General features: G+C 51.0%; 1 protein-coding gene across 12 annotated transcripts in view; it reads right to left on the bottom strand.

Moving 5' to 3' along the window:
* Nucleotides 1–19,942, bottom strand: part of KTN1 (kinectin 1) — a 256,665-nt gene that overhangs the window by 24,656 nt on the left and 212,067 nt on the right. For 9 of the 12 annotated variants that reach the window (XM_075329992.1, XM_075329990.1, XM_075329989.1 and 6 more), the window contains one exon: nt 9,643–9,729. The exons of the other annotated variants lie outside the window; for them this stretch is intronic. In XM_075329992.1, the coding sequence (XP_075186107.1) occupies nt 9,643–9,729 (87 nt within the window). The remainder of the gene's footprint in view (nt 1–9,642; nt 9,730–19,942) is intronic. 12 annotated transcript variants of the gene reach the window in all.

Consider the following 19,942-nt stretch of genomic DNA (forward strand, 5'->3'; position numbering starts at 1 on the left):
ATAGGACATAAACATGGGTGAGACACACAGATGTTATGTCAGAGGATATGAGAGGCAACATATGCATTAGCTAGGAAGAAACTATTATGCTCCAACATGCACTTGAAAAATCCTACAACTTCTCCAGACGTCAGTACATCCACGCCAGCGTGGCAGAAAGAAGAGCAAGCAATCACAGGCATTCCTTACTGGAAAGGTTATACGGGCATAACTAGATGCAGATACAAGAGAACGCAGCCAATGGGAAACTAGTAGTACCGAAACTAGTGGTATGGTTATATAGGTTCTTATAAGACGGCAAAATTGATACCACTCTTGTAGTAATCCGATCTGCCCTCGCTGAGAAATCAAGCTTTGAAGTCAAATGCACATTATCCTTCAAGTGCACTGAGGGCGTGTCCTTGCACTCAGAGTTCACGCCCCCAGTACACTTGAAGGATAATGTGCATGTGACTTCAAAGCTTGATTTCTCAGCGAGGGCACATCGGATTACTACAAGAGTGGTATCAATTTTGCTGTTTTATAAGAATCTGTATAACCATACCAGTAGTTTCAGTAGTAAAATTATCTTGATAGGTTCCTTTAAGTAATGTCTCCCATACATATATTTTTTCCCATCTAGGTAAATAGAAAAAAAAGATTAGCTGGTCAAATAGTAAAAGCTCAAAGATCTGAGTAGACCTGTCCTCTATAATATCCTGCCGATGATAGCAGGTGATCTAGGTGACCTGAATACAACTTAAAGAGCACAGACCCAAATGGACAAATCAGTGCATGCAACACCACAGTAAAAACTCATGCATAAAAAGGAGAGGTAAACAACCTAAATTATACACAGTCGTCCCCCGCTATATCGCGGTTCACTTAATCGCGGGTTTTTAAAGAACAAGCGTATTTTTCGTTTTATAAGACGCACAAGATTATAAGACGCACCCAAAGAGGGCAAAATAACAAAAGAAGGGAATTTTGTTTACTTACCGTAAATTCCTTTTCTTCTAGCTCCAATTGGGAGACCCAGACAATTGGGTGTATAGCTATGCCTCCGGAGGCCACACAAAGTATTACACTAAAAGTGTAAAGCCCCTCCCCTTCTGCCTATACACCCCCCGTGCTCACGGGCTCCTCAGTTTTGGTGCAAAAGCAAGAAGGAGGAAAAAATTATAATTGGTTTAAAGTAAATTCAATCCGAAGGAATATCGGAGAACTGAAACCATTCAACATGAACAACATGTGTACACAAAAAACAGGGGCGGATGCTGGGTCTCCCAATTGGAGCTAGAAGAAAAGGAATTTACGGTAAGTAAACAAAATTCCCTTCTTCGTCGCTCCATTGGGAGACCCAGACAATTGGGACGTCCAAAAGCAGTCCCTGGGTGGGTAAATAATACCTCATAATAGAGCCGCAACCGGCTCCGTCCTACAGGTGGGCAACCGCCGCCTGAAGGACTCGCCTACCTAGGCTGGCATCTGCCGAAGCATAGGTATGCACCTGATAGTGTTTCGTGAAAGTGTGCAGGCTCGACCAGGTAGCCGCCTGACACACCTGCTGAGCCGTAGCCTGGTGCCGCAAAGCCCAGGACGCTCCCACGGCCCTGGTAGAATGGGCCTTCAGCCCTGAGGGAACCGGAAGCCCGGAGGAACGATAAGCCTCGAGAATTGGTTCCTTGATCCACCGAGCCAGGGTTGATTTGGAAGCTTGTGTCCCTTCACGCTGGCCAGCGACAAGGACAAAGAGTGCATCCGAGCGGCGCAGGGGCGCCGTACGAGAAATGTAGAATCTGAGTGCTCTCACCAGATCTAACAAGTGCAAATCCTTTTCACATTAGTGAACTGGATGAGGACAAAAAGAGGGTAAGGAGATATCCTGATTGAGATGAAAGGGGGACACCACCTTAGGGAGAAAGTCCGGAACCGGACGCAGAACCACCTTGTCCTGGTGAAACACCAGGAAGGGGGCTTTGCATGACAGCGCTGCTAGCTCAGACACTCTCCGAAGCGAAGTGACTGCTACTAGGAAAACCACCTTCTGCGAAAGGCGTGAGAGAGAGATATCCCTCATTGGCTCGAACGGTGGTTTCTGAAGAACCATCAGCACCCTGTTCAGATCCCAGGGTTCTAACGGACGCTTGTAAGGAGGTACGATGTGACAAACCCCCTGCAGGAACGTGCGTACCTGTGGAAGTCTGGCTAGGCGCTTCTGAAAAAAGACAGAGAGCGCAGAGACTTGTCCCTTAAGGGAGCCTAGTGACAACCCCTTTTCTAATCCGGATTGAAGGAAGGACAGAAAAGTGGGCAAGGTAAACGGCCAGGGAGAAACACCCTGAGCAGAGCACCACGACAGGAATATTTTCCACGTCCTGTGGTAGATCTTGGCGGACGTTGGTTTCCTAGCCTGTCTCATGGTGGCAATGACCTCTTGAGATAATCCTGAAGACGCTAGGATCCAGGACTCAATGGCCACACAGTCAGGTTCAGGGCCGCAGAATTCAGATGGAAAAACGGCCCTTGAGACAGCAAGTCTGGTCGGTCTGGTAGTGCCCACGGTTGGCCGACCGTGAGATGCCACAGATCCGGGTACCACGACCTCCTCGGCCAGTCTGGAGCGACGAGGATGGCGCGGCGGCAGTCGGCCCTGATCTTGCGTAACACTCTGGGCAACAGTGCCAGAGGAGGAAACACATAAGGGAGTTGAAACTGCGACCAATCCTGAACTAAGGCGTCTGCCGCCAGAGCTCTGTGGTCTTGAGACTGTGCCATGAACGTCGGGACCTTGTTGTTGTGCCGGGACGCCATTAGGTCGACGTCCGGCATGCCCCAGCGGCAACAGATCTCCTGAAACACGTCCGGGTGAAGGGACCATTCCCCTGCGTCCATGCCCTGGCGACTGAGAAAGTCTGCTTCCCAGTTTTCTACGCCCGGGATGTGAACTGCGGATATGGTGGAGGCTGTGGCTTCCACCCACAGCAGAATCCGCCGAACTTCCTGGAAGGCTTGCCGACTGCGTGTCCCGCCTTGGTGGTTGATGTATGCCACCGCTGTGGAGTTGTCCGACTGAATTCGGATCTGTTTGCCTTCCAGCCACGGCTGGAACGCCTTTAGGGCAAGATACACTGCCCTTATCTCCAGAACATTGATCTGAAGGGAGGACTCTGTCTGAGTCCAAGTCCCCTGAGCCCTGTGGTGGAGAAAGACCGCTCCCCACCCTGACAGGCTCGCGTCCGTCGTGACCACAGCCCAGGATGGGGGCAGGAAGGATTTCCCCTTCGACAGAGAAGTGGGAAGAAGCCACCACTGAAGGGAAGCTTTGGCTGCCCGAGAAAGGGAGACGTTCCTGTCGAGGGACGTCGACTTCCTGTCCCATTTGCGGAGAATGTCCCATTGAAGTGGGCGCAGATGAAACTGCGCAAAAGGAACTGCCTCCATTGCTGCCACCATCTTCCCTAGGAAGTGCATGAGGCGCCTCAGGGGGTGTGACTGACCATGAAGGAGAGATTGCACCCCTGTCTGTAGTGAACGCTGTTTGTTCAGCGGAAGCTTCACTATCGCTGAGAGAGTATGAAACTCCATGCCAAGATATGTCAGTGATTGGGCCGGTGTCAGATTTGACTTTGGAAAATTGATGATCCACCCGAAACTCTGGAGAGTTTCCAGAGCAATGTTCAGGCTGTGTTGGCATGCCCCTTGAGAGGGTGCCTTGACAAGTAGATCGTCTAAGTAAGGGACCACCGAGTGTCCCTGAGAGTGTAGGATTGCCACCACTGTTGCCATGACCTTGGTGAAGACCCGTGGGGCTGTTGCCAGGCCAAAAGGTAGTGCCACGAACTGAAGGTGTTCGTCCCCTATGGCGAAGCGCAGGAAGCGCTGATGCTCTGGCGCAATCGGTACGTGGAGATAAGCATCTTTGATGTCTATTGATGCCAGGAAATCTCCTTGGGACACTGAGGCGATGACGGAGCGGAGCGATTCCATCCGGAACCGCCTGGTTTTCACATGCTTGTTGAGCAGCTTTAGGTCCAGAACGGGACGGAAGGATCCGTCCTTTTTTGGCACCACGAACAAGTTGGAGTAAAAACCGTGACCCCGTTGCTGAAGAGGAACCGGGATCACCACTCCTTCCGCCTTCAGGGTGCCCACCGCCTGCATAAGAGCCTCGGCTCTGTCGGGGGGTGGAGATGTTCTGAAGAAACGAGTCGGAGGACGAGAGTTGAACTCTATCCTGTAACCGTGAGATAGAATGTCTCTCACCCATCGGTCTTTTACTTGTGGCAGCCAGGCGTCGCAAAAGCGGGAGAGCCTGCCACCGACCGAGGATGCGGTTTGAGGAGGCCGAAAGTCATGAGGAGGCCGCTTTGGGAGCGGTTCCTCCGGCGGTCTTTTTAGGACGTGACTTAGACCGCCATGCATCGGAGTTCCTCTGATCTTTCTGAGGCCTTTTGGACGAGGAAAATTGAGATCTGCCCGCGGTCCGAAAGGACCGAAACCTCGATTGTACCTTCCGTGGTTGAGGTCTGTTTGGTTTGGACTGGGGTAAGGATGAATCCTGTCCCTTGGATTGTTTAATGATTTCATCCAATCGCTCACCAAACAAGCGGTCGCCAGCCAATGGCAAACCGGTTAAGAACTTTTTGGAAGCAGAGTCTGCCTTCCATTCACGTAGCCACATGGCCCTGCGGAGTACCACCGAGTTGGCGGATGCCACCGCCGTACGGCTCGCAGAGTCCAGGATAGCATTAATGGCGTAGGACGCAAACGCCGACGCCTGATTGGTTAAGGACACCACTTGCGGGGCAGATGTACGTGTTACTGCATGAATCTGCGCCTGACAAGCTGAGATAGCTTGGAGTGCCCATACGGCAGCGAATGCTGGGGCAAAAGACGCGCCTATAGCTTCATAGATGGATTTCAACCATAGTTCCATCTGTCTGTCAGTGGCATCTTTGAGTGAAGCCCCATCTTCCACTGCAACTATGGATCTAGCCGCCAGTCTGGAGATTGGAGGATCCACCTTAGGACACTGAGTCCAGCCCTTGACAACCTCGGGGGGGAAGGGATAACGTGTGTCCTTAAGGCGCTTGGAAAAACGCTTGTCTGGACAGTCACGGTTTTTCTGGATTGCCTCTCTGAAGTCAGAGTGATCCAGAAACATATTTAATGTACGCTTTGGAAACCTGAAACGGAACTTCTCCTGAGAAGCAGACTCCTCAATTGGAGGAGCTGGGGGAGAAATATCCAACACCTGATTGATGGTCGCTATAAGGTCATTCACTACTGCGTCACCTTCAGGTGTATCTAGGTTGAGAGCGGCTTCAGGATCAGAATCCTGATCTGATACCTCCGCTTCATCCTCCAGAGAGTCCTGCTGGGACCCTGAACAGTGTGATGAAGTGGAGGGAATTTCCCAGCGACCCCGCTTGGGCGGCCTGGGACTGCGGTCCGTGTCAGAGACCTCACCCTGGGACCTATGGGTTACCCCCGGGGCACTTTGCTGTTCCAATTGAGGGGGACCAGGGGTCAAGGATTGGATAGAGCCCGGGGCCTGAATCACCGGTCTGGACTGCAATGCTTCCAGTATTTTAGCAGACCATTTATCCATAGTCTCAGACAGTTTGTCAGCAAAGGCTGCAAACTCCGTCCCTGTCACCTGGACAGTGGTAGCAGGTGGATCCACCTGGGCCACCTGTAGCAGAGGCTCCGGCTGAGCAAGTGCCACAGGGGCCGAGCATTGCACACAATGAGGGTCAGTGGAACCTGCCGGTAGTACAGCTGTACATGAGGTACAGGTTGCAAAGTACGCCTGTGCTTTGGCACCCTTGCTTTTTGCAGATGACATGTCTCCTCTGAGAACAACCAGGAGGGTATATAGCCAAAAATCAACAGAGCGACCGTACAGTGCAATGTATAGCCTATAAGACTATATATATATATATATATACACTTCGGTACTCAGTGGGGCCAGCACCACAGGTGCTGCTTACCGACCGCTCAGAGCGGTTGTGTGGTCACCAGATTCCCTGCCTGGGTCTCCCTGTGTTGTCTCTCCTCTCCAGCGTCTGAATCGCTGACAGGAATGGCTGCCGGCGTTCTGTGGGGAGGAGGAGACCGTGGGCGTGCCCAAGAAAAGTGCGGGAATCCAGTGCCCCACTGTACTGAGTGAGGAGGGAGGAGGATACTAATGTATGCTCCAGCCCTCCGCTGACGATCCGTGCAGCGTCCCGCCCCTCCCCTGACTGGCAGGCCTGTGGGCGGGAATAAACGACACTAGGCCACAGAAGCCGGGGACTAAAGTTATAAGCGCGGCCGGCAATAAGCGCGGCCGCGCGGTAGTCCCCCGGCGCACTAACACCTCCAGCAGTGCTGGAAAGTGTCTGGCACAAGCGCTCCATGTCCGGCGCACTAACACACCCAGCAGTGCTGGAAAGTGTCTGGCACAAGCGCTCCATGCCCGGCGCACTAACACACCCAGCAGTGCTGGAAAGTGTCTGGCCCAGGCGCTGCATGTCCGGCGCACTAACACACCCAGCAGTGCTGGAAAGTGTCTGGCACAAGCGCTCCATGCCTGGCGCACTAACACACCCAGCAGTGCTGGAAAGTGTCTGGCACAAGCGCTCCATGCGCGGTCCCCACGGGGACACAGAGTACCTCATAGTAGCAGGGCCTTGTCCCTGACGATACCCAGCTCCTATCCTGCAGATTCCCAGGGGCTGCGGAGGGAGCACGGTCCCAGTGCCTGGAGACCGATTAGGATCCCACTTCACCCAGAGCCCATTAAGGGATGGGGAAGGAAAACAGCATGTGGCTCCTGCCTGTGTACCCGCAATGGGTACCTCAACCTTAACAACACCGCCGACAAAGTGGGGTGAGAAGGGAGCATGCTGGGGGCCCTGTTATGGGCCCTCTTTTCTTCCATCCGACCTAGTCAGCAGCTGCTGCTGACCAAGCTGTGGAGCTATGCGTGGATGTCTGCCTCCTTCGCACAAAGCATAAAAACTGAGGAGCCAGTGATGCACGGGGGGTGTATAGGCAGAAGGGGAGGGGCTTTACACTTTTAGTGTAATACTTTGTGTGGCCTCCGGAGGCATAGCTATACACCCAATTGTCTGGGTCTCCCAATGGAGCGACAAAGAAAAAATAAAAATAATATGGGGTCCGTCTTGTAATCCAGTGGTGTCTTAATGGGGGGAGGGGGGGGGTCAGCGGCAGCAGTGGTGGAGCGGGGTCACAGGAGGCGGGGCGGTGGTGGAGCAGCTCGATGTGGCAGGTTGGCAGGTGTCACAGATGCTCGCTGCAGGCGCTTTGAGGCAAGAACATACAGAAAACTGTCAACGGTGCAGGCTTCGACGAAATGGTGCCCATAGTCGGTGTGCGCGCGGATTGAGCTATTTACTCAATGACGAGCTGAGATCTCATCTGTGCACGCACCACCTCCGGGCGCCATTTTCCTTAAGTCCGCTGCTGGAAGATCAACGGGCCAGAGTTGGCACTTGCGCAGATGAGATCTTAAGCAGAGAGCTCAATCTGCGCATGCGCTGACTACGGGTGCCATTATTTCACATTTTCAGGATGGCCCTTGCCCCACAACAGCGCACCGCCCACGACATTGCCTGAATCCTGTGACCCCCCCTCTCCATCACCCCCCCCTTTCGGATTTTCACCTTTCGCGGGGTCTCTATAAATGTGGCTCCAGAGATAGGTGCGGGATCACTGTATAAAGAGGGTATAAAAAGTCTAGTCTGTTAAAATACCAGGTTTTTGTAATTTCAGAACTTTTTGGGGGCCTCAGGTATTTGGCTTGATTTTAGGTATATTCAGACCTCTGAATCCAACTAGGTCACACATGTTTTTGTAGCAGCTCTACTTTATGGAAAGCTCCTGTAATGTTGCTGTAAGCCTATTTGCGGTCTCCCAGACTAATTTTGTGTCTTTTCACCAATATTTGAGGCACATCTACTTCTAAATAATGTCACTATTGTGCCAAATTTAAGCCATTTCTTGGTAACAGACTTCACACTGCCCATATTATATCTAATGCCTTGGAATTGTTTTTGTATCCATCTCCTGACTGATAACTTTCAACAATGAGATCCCTTTGCTGTGTTGTCAGCTGTTTACAGACCATGGCTTCTGCTGTCAATGCAACTTACAATGGTAGACTTTTCCTGACATTTTTAACGTGGTTAATAAAGTAAATAAATTATGGCGACTGTGTACTGACTACTATGTAACACGAGTAAATGTGATTGGCTAATTCTGAACACAAACTTCTAAGAGGGTGTTAACACTTATGCAACTACATTAGTTAAACTAATTTGTTGCGCCTCAAGGAATTGTGCAAGTGATAGGTGACCTTAAAAGTGGAAAAAATTCTGAAATGCTTCTTTCTTGGTAGGAATTTTTTGTTTTTACATGACAAAAACCTGGCATTTTAAGAGGGGTGTCTAGACTTTTAATATTAACTGTATGCAACTACAATGGATTATTGATCCTGATTAAAGCAAGCCTGTGAGCAACAAGATGACTGTTCAAACCAAGCGCAGGCGCTCAGTGCGCCACTGCAGTGGCCGAGCAGTGCAGCGCGCCAATGCAGTGGCCGAGCAGTGCAGCGCGCCAATGCAGTGGCCGAGCAGTGCAGCGCGCCAATGCAGTGGCCGAGCAGTGCAGCGCACCAATGCAGTGGCCGAGCAGTGCAGAGCGCCACTGCAGTGGCCAGCATAAAAATTAAAAGATTATAGGGAAAGAAAATTGCCAAACCACACGTAACGAAAACCTGATTTAAACAATGAGTAATTTTTCGATGATACAATTAAGTGATCGCGTAAGCCTAGAGGGGGGATAGGAATATTGTTAACCCTTAAAACAGGTGTGTGTTCACCCAGCCCTGGACATTCCATACCTGGAATAGTCTTTCCAAACCTAACCTTTTAGATTCGGGAACCTCTTACATTTTGTACCCAGTATATCGCCGATATGCAAGTTCCCGGCTGCACACGTTTCCCCATATACAAATAAGTGTCCCCCTCTGTATTCGCACACCACATAGGAACACACCGCATGCCCATGAAGAATAACAACAAACAACACAAATGAGCAAATGTCAGGAAAGAAGAGAAAGGAGGAGGAGGATTACATACAGATACAGATATGATTGGAAGAATTTTGTTTTTGGACCATCGCCAATCATGGCTTTGAGTTGGCGCCCCACTAGGGATGAGGTAGTACAGACACGATGACGTGGGGCGCCTCTGCTCCCTCAGCATAGTCGTGACTAATGGAGTACGGTTGCTCTGCCTATAACCCTAGCTAGGTATTCATGAGGAAGAACGGCATGCTGATCCCGCCAGCAGTCCTGCAGATCAATGCGGACAGCAGGACGAAGTTGACCATTATCTAGATTTTGTGTAGGGGCAGAAGTACTTAGCCAAGGGCCAATTTTCTGTAAGACTGAAGGGCTCCTCACCAATCTAGGAGTCCATAGTCAGTCTCGGAGAATGGATGAGAGTAGAGTTGGGAGCTTCTTGGCGGTATCAACAAGCAGTTTTAAAAGAATCCTTCCCGCCATCCTAGAAACCGAGCTAAGGAGTCTGCAGACAGAGCAGCCGTGCCCCGGTACAATCTGCGCTAGGTCCCCATCAGTAGCATTACAACCTTGGCAGTCTTGTTGACCCGCTCTTGTAGCATTTTTTCAGTTGATGCCAATGCCTCCATTGCTTTCCAGTTTTTCTCCCGAAGGTCCTAATTGTTTTTAGAAAGAGTTATTTCAGTTGACCCAAAATACTAAAAAAAAAAAATCCTCATAAATCATGTCAGTAACTTGCATTAGAAAAGGCCGATTCGCTCTTTTCTTGCCCAAATTCATAGATGTTACCAGAGTTTCACACATGAAGGCCGGAAATATGGAAGATCCCCCACAGGTGGCCTGCAACACACCAGCCAACTCCTATCTGTGAGAAAAAGCCCATATGGGGAACCTGGGCAGAAATTAGAGACTTTTCCAAATTTTTTTCACTTGACAGGGCAAATTTATTAACCAAAAGGTAACCACCAACGTTCAGTCTGTACTCCTTGGTTTCATTCATTTTTAGACTATATGATATGGAGTTTGCAGCCTGATCCAAGTTTCAGATTTTATTTTCCACTGGTGGGAGGAATACAGGCTGGATGGGTCAGCTTCTATCCTGAAAGCTTTTCCTCTATTTCTAGAGCCTATTTTTTTCTGCCCTCCATGAAATACTTTTTCCCTTTCTACAGTCTGGAGAGGGGAGAAAGTATTTCTCCCCTCTCCACATTGTAGAAATCTTTGTACACCTCTCTGGCTCTAAGGAGGTTTCTTTCTCTAACACCAACACGGAAGGACAAGAGAGGAGCTCTGACAGATTAGGAATATTTTTGCAGATCATTCAGCAAGACAAACGACTTATTGGCACTGCAGAGACTAAATGGAAGGAAATGTTGAATAAAGATGTTTTAGTAGTTTAACTTTTGCATTTAAAAGCAAATAACCAGTAAAAATTTTGTGCAGATTTTTTTTTTGTTTTTAGAATTTGTTTTATTAACTTTTCTTAAATTAACAGCAAATCCACCCCGAAACACCGGGTCTGCAAATTGAAATTCTGATCTGGCATTAAATCCTAAGTCTTATGAAAAGGCTTGTTTAAAAAGCCACTTTTGACTTTTAGGATTGCTACTTCCAATAGGTGGCGCTAGAGTTTCTCTCCTTCCTCGCTGGAGGGACAATGTGAATATTTCCCAGAGGGGCATTGCAACTATAAGTCCCCTCACTGGCAGCCAGATTGGTTTGTCAGGTCTCCGTAAGGAGAAAAGTCTTCCCCGTGGTCCCCACATAGCTTCTCATAAGCCAGATCAGATCTCATACTTTGCACTGATGAGGGGCAATCACCCCGAAACACCGTGTCTGCAAATTAGGATTTAAACCAGATCAAAATCCCAAGTCTTATGAAAAGGATTGTTTAAAAAGACATTTTTGACTTTTAGGATTGCTACTTCCAATAGGTGGCGCTAGAATTTGTCTACTTCCTCTCTGGAGGGACAATTTGCATTTTTAGCAAATCCATTAAAAATTCTGTGTGGAGGTTTTTCCCAAAGTCAAATATTTTTTAAGCTTTTCACAAATTAGGAGTAAATAACCAATAAAAAACTTCCGCACAGAATTTTTATTGGTTATTTACTCCTAATTTGTGAAAAGTAAAAATAAAAAAATTGACTCCGAAAAAAATTTATGGTTTTTTTTGGAGGTAAATTTTTTTATTTTTACTTTTCACAAATTAGGAGTAAATAACCAATAGAAATTCTGTGCAGGTTTTTTTTTCTTTTAAAGAGGAAATGTTTTAACTTCTCAAATTAGAAGCAAAAATCTAATTAAAATAAAATCTCTACACAATTTTTATTGGTTATTTGCTCCTAATTTGAAAAAAGTGAAAGAAAAACCAAAAACATTTTCCACCTAAAAAAACAACAAAACTTTGACAGAATTTTTAAGGAGGAAAATGTTCTTTAACTTTGCTCAAAATAGAACGAAATAAACCAATAAAATTCTGTGTAGGTTTTTTTTTGGAGTAAAAAAGGGAATTTTGTTTACTTACCGTAAATTCCTTTTCTTCTAGCTCCTATTGGGAGACCCAGACAATTGGGTGTATAGCTTCTGCCTCTGGAGGCCACACAAAGTATTACACTGTTAAAAAAGTGTAACCCCTCCCCTCTGCCTATACACCCTCCCGTGGACCACGGGCTCCTCAGTTTTGGTGCAAAAGCAGGAAGGAGAAAACTTATAAATTGGTCTAGGGTAAATTCAATCCGAAGGATGTTCGGAGAACTGAAGACCATGAACCAAAAGGAACAAATCAACATCAACAACATGTGTACACAAAAGAACAACCAGCCCTAAGGGAACAGGGGTGGGTGCTGGGTCTCCCAATAGGAGCTAGAAGAAAAGGAATTTACGGTAAGTAAACAAAATTCCCTTTTTCTTTGTCGCTCCATTGGGAGACCCAGACAATTGGGATGTCCAAAAGCAGTCCCTGGGTGTGTAAAAGAATACCTCAATAAAAAGAGCAGAAAACGGCCCCCTCTTACAGGTGGGCAACCGCCGCCTGGAGGACTCGCCTACCTAGACTGGCGTCTGCCGAAGCATAGGCGTGCACTTGATAGTGCTCCGTGAAAGTGTGCAGACTAGACCACGTAGCTGCCTGACACACCTGCTGAGCAGTCGCCCGGTGCCGCAATGCCCAGGACGCACCTACGGCTCTGGTAGAATGGGCTTTCAACCCTGAAGGGAGTGGAAGCCCAGAAGTACGGTAGGCCTCGAGAATCGGTTCCTTGACCCACCGAGCCAAGGTTGACTTGGAGGCCTGAGAGCCCTTGCGCTGGCCAGCGACAAGGACAAAGAGCGCATCTGAACGGCGCAGGGGCGCCGTGCGAGACATGTAGAGCCGGAGTGCTCTCACTAGATCCAAAGAGTGCAAATCCTTTTCACACTGGTGAATTGGATTAGGGCAAAAGGACGGCAAGGAGATATCCTGATTTAGATGAAAAGGGGATACCACCTTAGGGAGAAATTCCGGGACAGGACGCAGAACCACCTTATCCTGGTGAAAAACCAGGAAGGGAGCTTTGCATGACAGCGCTGCAAGCTCAGACACTCTCCGAAGTGATGTGACTGCCACCAGGAAGGCCACCTTCTGAGAAAGACGGGAGAGAGAGACATCCCGCAGCGGCTCAAAAGGCGGCTTTTGAAGAGCCGTCAGGACCCTGTTAAGATCCCAAGGTTCCAACGGACGTTTGTAAGGTGGAACTATGTGGCAAACCCCCTGCAGGAACGTGCGGACCTAAGGAAGCCTGGCTAGACGCTTTTGAAAAAACATGGAGAGCGCCGAAACTTGGCCCTTGAGAGAGCCGAGGGACAAACCCTTGTCCATTCCAGATTGTAGGAATTAAAGGAATGTGGGTAAGGCAAACGGCCATGGAGGAAAACCAGGATAAGAAGATTTGCCAAGACCTGTAATAGAGTCTTGGCGGACGTAGGCTTCCTGGCTTGTCTCATGGTGGCAATGACATCCTGAGATAACCCTGAAGATGCTAGGAGCCAGGACTCAATGGCCACACAGTCAGGTTGAGGGCCACAGAATTCAGATGGAAAAACGGGCCTTGTGACAGCAAGTCTGGGCGGTCTGGAAGTGCCCACGGTTGACCCACCGCGAGATGCCACAGATCCGGATACCACGACCGCCTCAACCAGTCTGGAGCGACGAGAATGGCGCAACGGCATTCGGACCGGATATTGCGTAGTACCCTGGGCAGCATCGCCAGAGGTGGAAACACGTATGGCAATCGAAACTGCGACCAATCCTGGACCAAGGCGTCCGCTGCCAGAGTTCTGTGATCCTGAGACCGAGCCATGAAGGCCGGGACCTTGTTGTTGTGTCGTGACGCCATGAGGTCGACGTCCGGCGTTCCCCAGCAGCGACAGATCTCTCGAAACACGTCTGGGTGAAGAGACCATTCCCCCGCGTCCATGCCCTGACGACTGAGAAAATCTGCTTCCCAGTTCTCCACGCCCGGGATGTGAACTGCGGAGATGGTGGAGCCTGTGACTTCCACCCAATGCAGAATTCGCCGGACTTCCTGGAAGGCTTGACGACTGCGAGTGCCGCCTTGGTGGTTGATGTAAGCGACGGCAGTGGCGTTGTCCGACTGGATTCGGATCTGCCTGCCCTCCAGCCACCGATGGAAAGCCAATAGGGCTAGATATACTGCCCTTATCTCCAGGATATTGATTTGAAGGGACGATTCTATTGGATTCCAGGTTCCTTGAGCCCTGTGGTGGAGAAAAACCGCTCCCCAACCGGACAGGCTCGCGTCCGTGGTGACCACGGCCCAGGTTGGAGGTAGGAAGGATTTTCCCCGAGACAGAGAGGTGGGTAGGAGCCACCACTGAAGTGATGTTTTGGTTGCAAGGGAAAGAGAGATGTTCTTGTCGAGGGAAGCCGAACTCTTGTCCCATTTGCGAAGAATGTCCCATTGGAGTGGCCGTAGATTGAATTCCGCGAACGGCACTGCTTCCATAGCTGCAACCATCTTCCCCAGGAAGTGCATGAGGCGCCTTAAGGGGTGTGACTGACTCCGAAGAAGTGATTGCACCCCCGCTTGCAGAGAAAGCTGTTTGTCCCGCGGTAGCTTTACTAACGCTGGCTGGGTATGAAACTCCATCCCGAGGTAAGTCAGTGATTGGGTCGGCGTCAACTTGGATTTCGGGAAATTGATGATCCACCCAAACTGCTGGAGAGTCTCCAGAGTGACGGAAAGACTTCGTTCACACGCCACCCGAGAAGGAGCCCTGACTAGGAGATCGTCCAAGTAGGGGATCACCGAGTGGCCCTGAGAGTGCAGGACCGCCACGACGGATGCCATGACTTTGGTGAAAACCCTTGGGGCTGTCGCCAGGCCGAAGGGCAATGCGACGAACTGGAGGTGTTCGTCCCCGATGGCGAAACGCAGGAAACGTTGATGTTCGGGTGCGATCGGCACATGGAGATAAGCATCCTTGATGTCGATCGATGCTAGGAAGTCTCCTTGTGACATCGAGGCGATGACCGAGCGGAGAGATTCCATCCGAAATCGTCTGGTTCGCACATGTCTGTTGAGCAGCTTGAGGTCCAGAACGGGACGGAATGACCCGTCCTTTTTTGGCACCACGAACAAGTTGGAGTAAAAACCGCGACCACGTTCCTGAAGGGGAACGGGAATCACAACTCCCTCTATCTTTAGAGCATCCACTGCCTGAAAAAGTGCGTCGGCCTGTGCGGGGGGTGGGGAAGTTCTGAAGAAACGAGCCGTAGGTCGAGAGCTGAACTCTATCCTGTAACCATGAGACAGAATGTCTCTCACCCATCGGTCTTGAACGTGTGGCCACCAGGCGTCGCCAAAGCGGGAGAGCCTGCCACCGACCGAGGATGTGGCTAGATGAGGCCGAGAGTCATGAGGAGGCCGTCTTGGAGGCAGTGCCTCCTGCGGCCTTTTGGGGGCGTGACTTGGACCGCCACGCATAGGAGTTCCTCTGGCCTTTCTCCGGCCGGTTGGACGAAGAGGATTGGGACTTGGCGGAGGGACGAAAGGACCGAAACCTCGATTGGATTTTTCTCTGCTGAGGTCTCTTAGGTTTGGACTGGGGTAAGGAGGAGTCCTTTCCCGAGGATTCCTTAATAATCTCATCCAACCGTTCGCCAAACAAACGGTCGCCAGAAAAAGGCAAACCAGTTAACAACCTTTTGGAAGCAGAGTCTGCTTTCCATGCGCGCAGCCACATGGCCCTGCGGACTGCCACGGAGTTAGCGGATGCTACAGCCGTACGGCTAGCGGAGTCCAGGACGGCGTTCATGGCGTAGGACGAAAATGCTGATGCCTGAGAGGTCAAGCAGAATTCCGCGTGACAGCATTAATCTCAGTCAGACATGCCGAGATTGCTTGGAGAGCCCACACGGCCGCAAAGGCCGGGGCGAAAGACGCGCCCATGGCCTCATAAATAGACTTCACCAAAAGCTCTATCTGTCTGTCAGTGGCATCCTTCAGGGATGAGCCATCGGCAACGGACACAACGGACCTAGCAGCCAATCTAGAGACTGGAGGATCCACCTTGGGAGAATGTGCCCAGCCCTTAACGACTTCAGGTGGAAAGGGATAACTCGTGTCAGAGAGCCGTTTAGCAAAGCGCTTGTCCGGAACCGCTCTGGGCTTCTGGACAGCGTCCCTGAAGTTAGAGTGATCAAAAAACGTATTGCGCGTACATTTGGGGAATCGAAATTGGTGTTTCTCCTGCTGAGAAGCCGACTCCTCTGCAGGAGGAGGCGGTGGTGAGAGATCCAACACCTGGTAGCATTGATCACAGTGAGGGTAGGTGGATCCCGCAGGCAACATAGCCCCACAAGAGGTACAGGCCGCGAAAAAAATCTGTGCCTGATGGACGAGATAAGATCATTTACTAAGGCGTCCCCCTCAGGGGTATCAAGGTTAAGGGCGAAGTCAGGGTCAGAGCCCTGAGCTCCCACGTCCGCCTCGTCGTCCTGAGAGTCCTCAAGCTGAGATCCAGAGCAGCGTGAGGAGGCCGGGGAAGAGTCCCAGCGAGGCCGCTTAGCCAGTCTGGGGCTGCGGTCCGGGCAGGAGTCCTCCGCCTGGGGCCTAGGGGCTATCCTGGGAGCGCGCTGCGGCGCGGACCGAGAAGGGCCTGGAGGAGACAGACTAACAGGGGCCGGGGCCTGTGAAGGGCCCGGTCTGGACTGCAAAGCCTCAAGGAGCTTAGATGACCATTTGTCCATAGACTGTGCAATGGACTGAGAAAGTGACTGAGAGAGTTTCTCAGCGAAAGAGGCCAACGAGGGTGACTCTGTCCCTGCAGCCTGTTCAGTGGGAGCAGGGGGATCTACATGAGCCGAGGGGCCCACAAGTGCCCTAGGCTCCGGCTGAGCAAGCGTGGCAGGAGTCGTTAGTAGCTTTGCTCCTTGTGGACGACATGCTGTTGTCTCTTAGGAGAGTGACCACTGAGGGTATATAGGAAGAAGGGAATTTTGTTTACTTACCGTAAATTCCTTTTCTTCTAGCTCTAATTGGGAGACCCAGACAATTGGGTGTATAGGCTATGCCTCCGGAGGCCGCACAAAGTACTACACTTAAAAGTGTTAGGCCCCTCCCCTTCTGCCTATACACCCCCCGTGCTCCCACGGGCTGCTCAGTTTTGGTGCAAAAGCAAGAAGGAGGAAAAATAATTATAAACTGGTTTAAAGTAACTTCAATCCGAAGGAAACTCGGAGAACTGAAACCATTCAACATGAACAACATGTGTACACAAAAAAACAGGGGCGGGTGCTGGCTCTCCCAATTAGAGCTAGAAGAAAAGGAATTTACGGTAAGTAAACAAAATTCCCTTCTTCTTTTTCGCTCTATTGGGAGACCCAGACAATTGGGACGTCCAAAAGCAGTCCCTGGGTGGGTAAAATAATACCTCGTAAGAGAGCCGTAAAACGGCCCTTTCCTACAGGTGGGCAACCGCCGCCTGAAGGACTCGTCTACCTAGGCTGGCATCCGCCGCAGCATAGGTATGCACCTGATAGTGCTTCGTGAAAGTGTGCAGGCTCGACCAGGTAGCCGCCTGACACACCTGTTGAGCCGCAGCCTGGTGCCTCAAAGCCCAGGACGCTCCCACGGCTCTGGTAGAATGGGCCTTCAGCCCTGAGGGAACCGGAAGCCCAGCCGAACGGTAAGCTTCGATAATTGGCTCCTTGATCCACCGAGCCAGGGTTGATTTGGAAGCCTGTGACCCTTTACGCTGGCCAGCGACAAGGACAAAGAGTGCATCCGAGCGGCGCAGGGGCGCCGTCCGAGAAATGTAGAGTCTGAGTGCTCTCACCAGATCTAACAAGTGCAAATCCTTTTCACATTGGTGAACTGGATGAGGATAAAAGAGGGTAAGGAAATATCCTGATTGAGATGAAAGGGGGATACCACCTTAGGGAGAAATTCCGGAACCGGACGTAGAACCACCTTGTCCTGGTGAAAAACCAGAAAAGGGGCTTTGCACGACAACGCTGCTAGCTCAGACACTCTCCGAAGAGAAGTGACTGCTACTAGAAAAACCACTTTCTGCGAAAGTCGTGAGAGGGAGATATCTCTCATTGGCTCGAATGGTGGTTTCTGAAGAACCATCAGCACCCTGTTTAGATCCCAGGGTTCTAACGGCCGCTTGTAAGGTGGAACGATGTGACAAACTCCCTGCAGGAACGTGCGTACCTGTGGAAGTCTAGCTAGGCGCTTCTGGAAAAACACAGAGAGCGCTGAAACTTGTCCCTTAAGGGAACCGAGCGACAAACCCTTTTCCAGTCCAGATTGAAGGAAGGACAGAAAAGTAGGTAATGCAAATGGCCAGGGAGAAAAACCCTGAGCAGAGCACCACGACAGGAAAATTTTCCACGTCCTGTGATAAATCTTGGTGGACGTTGGTTTCCTAGCCTGTCTCATAGTGGCAATGACTTCTTGAGATAACCCTGAAGACGCTAGGATCCAGGACTCAATGGCCACACAGTCAGGTTGAGGGCCGCAGAATTCAGATGGAAAAACGGCCCTTGAGACAGCAAGTCTGGTCGGTCTGGTAGTGCCCACGGTTGGCCGACCGTGAGATGCCACAGATCCGGGTACCACGACCTCCTCGGCCAGTCTGGAGCGACGAGGATGGCGCGGCGGCAGTCGGCCCTGATCTTGCGTAACACTCTGGGCAACAGTGCCAGCGGAGGAAACACATAAGGGAGCTGAAACTGCGACCAATCCTGAACTAAGGCGTCTGCCGCCAGAGCTCTGGGATCTTGAGACCGTGCCATGAACGTTGGTACCTTGTTGTTGTGCCGGGACGCCATGAGGTCGACGTCCGGCACCCCCCAGCGGCAACAGATCTCCTGAAACACGTCCGGGTGAAGGGACCATTCCCCTGCGTCCATGCCCTGGCGACTGAGATAATCTGCTTCCCAGTTTTCCACGCCTGGGATGTGAACTGCGGATATGGTGGAGGCCGTGGCTTCCACCCACATCAAAATCCGCCGGACTTCCTGGAAGGCTTGTCGACTGCGTGTGCCGCCTTGGTGGTTGATGTATGCCACAGCTGTGGAATTGTCCGACTGAATTCGGATCTGCTTGCCTTCCAGCCACTGCTGGAACGCTTTCAGGGCAAGATACACTGCCCCAATTTCCAGAACATTGATCTGAAGCGAGGACTCTTGCCGGGACCACGTACCCTGAGTCCTGTGGTGGAGAAAAACCGCTCCCCACCCTGACAGACTTGCGTCCGTCGTGACTACTTCCCAGGATGGGGGTAGGAAGGATTTACCCTTCGATAATGAAGTGGGAAGAAGCCACCACCGAAGGGAAGCTTTGGTCGCCTGAGAGAGGGAGACGGTCCTGTCGAGGGACGTCGGCTTCCTGTCCCATTTGCGTAGGATGTCCCATTGAAGAGGACGCAGGTGAAACTGCGCGAAAGGGACTGCTTCCATTGCTGCCACCATCTTCCCCAGGAAGTGCATGAGGCGCCTCAAGGGGTGTGACTGGCCTTGAAGGAGAGATTGTACCCCTGTCTGTAGTGACCGCTGCTTGATCAGCGGAAGCTTCACTATCGCTGAGAGGGTATGAAACTCCATGCCAAGGTATGTGAGCGATTGGGCCGGTGTCAGATTTGACTTTGGAAAATTGATGATCCACCCGAAACTCTGGAGAGTCTCCAGGGTAGCGTCGAGGCTGTGTTGGCATGCCTCTTGAGAGGGTGCCTTGATCAACAGATCGTCCAAGTACGGGATCACCGAGTGACCCTGAGAATGGAGGACCGCTACTACAGTAGCCATAACCTTGGTGAAAACCCGTGGGGCTGTTGCCAGGCCGAATGGCAGTGCCACGAACTGCAGGTGTTCGTTTCCTATGGCAAAGCGCAAGAAGCGCTGGTGCTCTGGAGCAATCGGAACGTGGAGATAAGCATCTTTGATATCGATCGATGCAAGGAAATCTCCTTGGGACATTGAGGCGATGACGGAGCGAAGGGATTCCATCCGGAACCGTCTGGTCTTTACGTGTTTGTTGAGAAGTTTCAGGTCTAGGACAGGACGGAAAGACCCGTCCTTCTTTGGGACCACAAACAAGTTGGAGTAAAAACCGTGGCCCTGTTGATGAAGAGGAACAGGGACCACCACTCCTTCTGCCTTCAGAGTGCCCAGCGCCTGCAGAAGAGCCTCGGCTCTCTCGGGAGGCGGAGAAGACCTGAAGAATCTAGTCGGGGGACGAGAGATGAACTCTATCTTGTAACCGTGAGACAGAATGTCTCTCACCCAGCGGTCTTTTATTTGTGGCAGCCAGGCGTCGCAAAAGCGGGAGAGCCTGCCACCGACCGAGGATGCTACTAGAGGAG

The sequence above is a fragment of the Anomaloglossus baeobatrachus genome, chromosome 12, assembly GCF_048569485.1.
Source record: "Anomaloglossus baeobatrachus isolate aAnoBae1 chromosome 12, aAnoBae1.hap1, whole genome shotgun sequence".
Classification (NCBI taxonomy): domain Eukaryota; kingdom Metazoa; phylum Chordata; class Amphibia; order Anura; family Aromobatidae; genus Anomaloglossus; species Anomaloglossus baeobatrachus.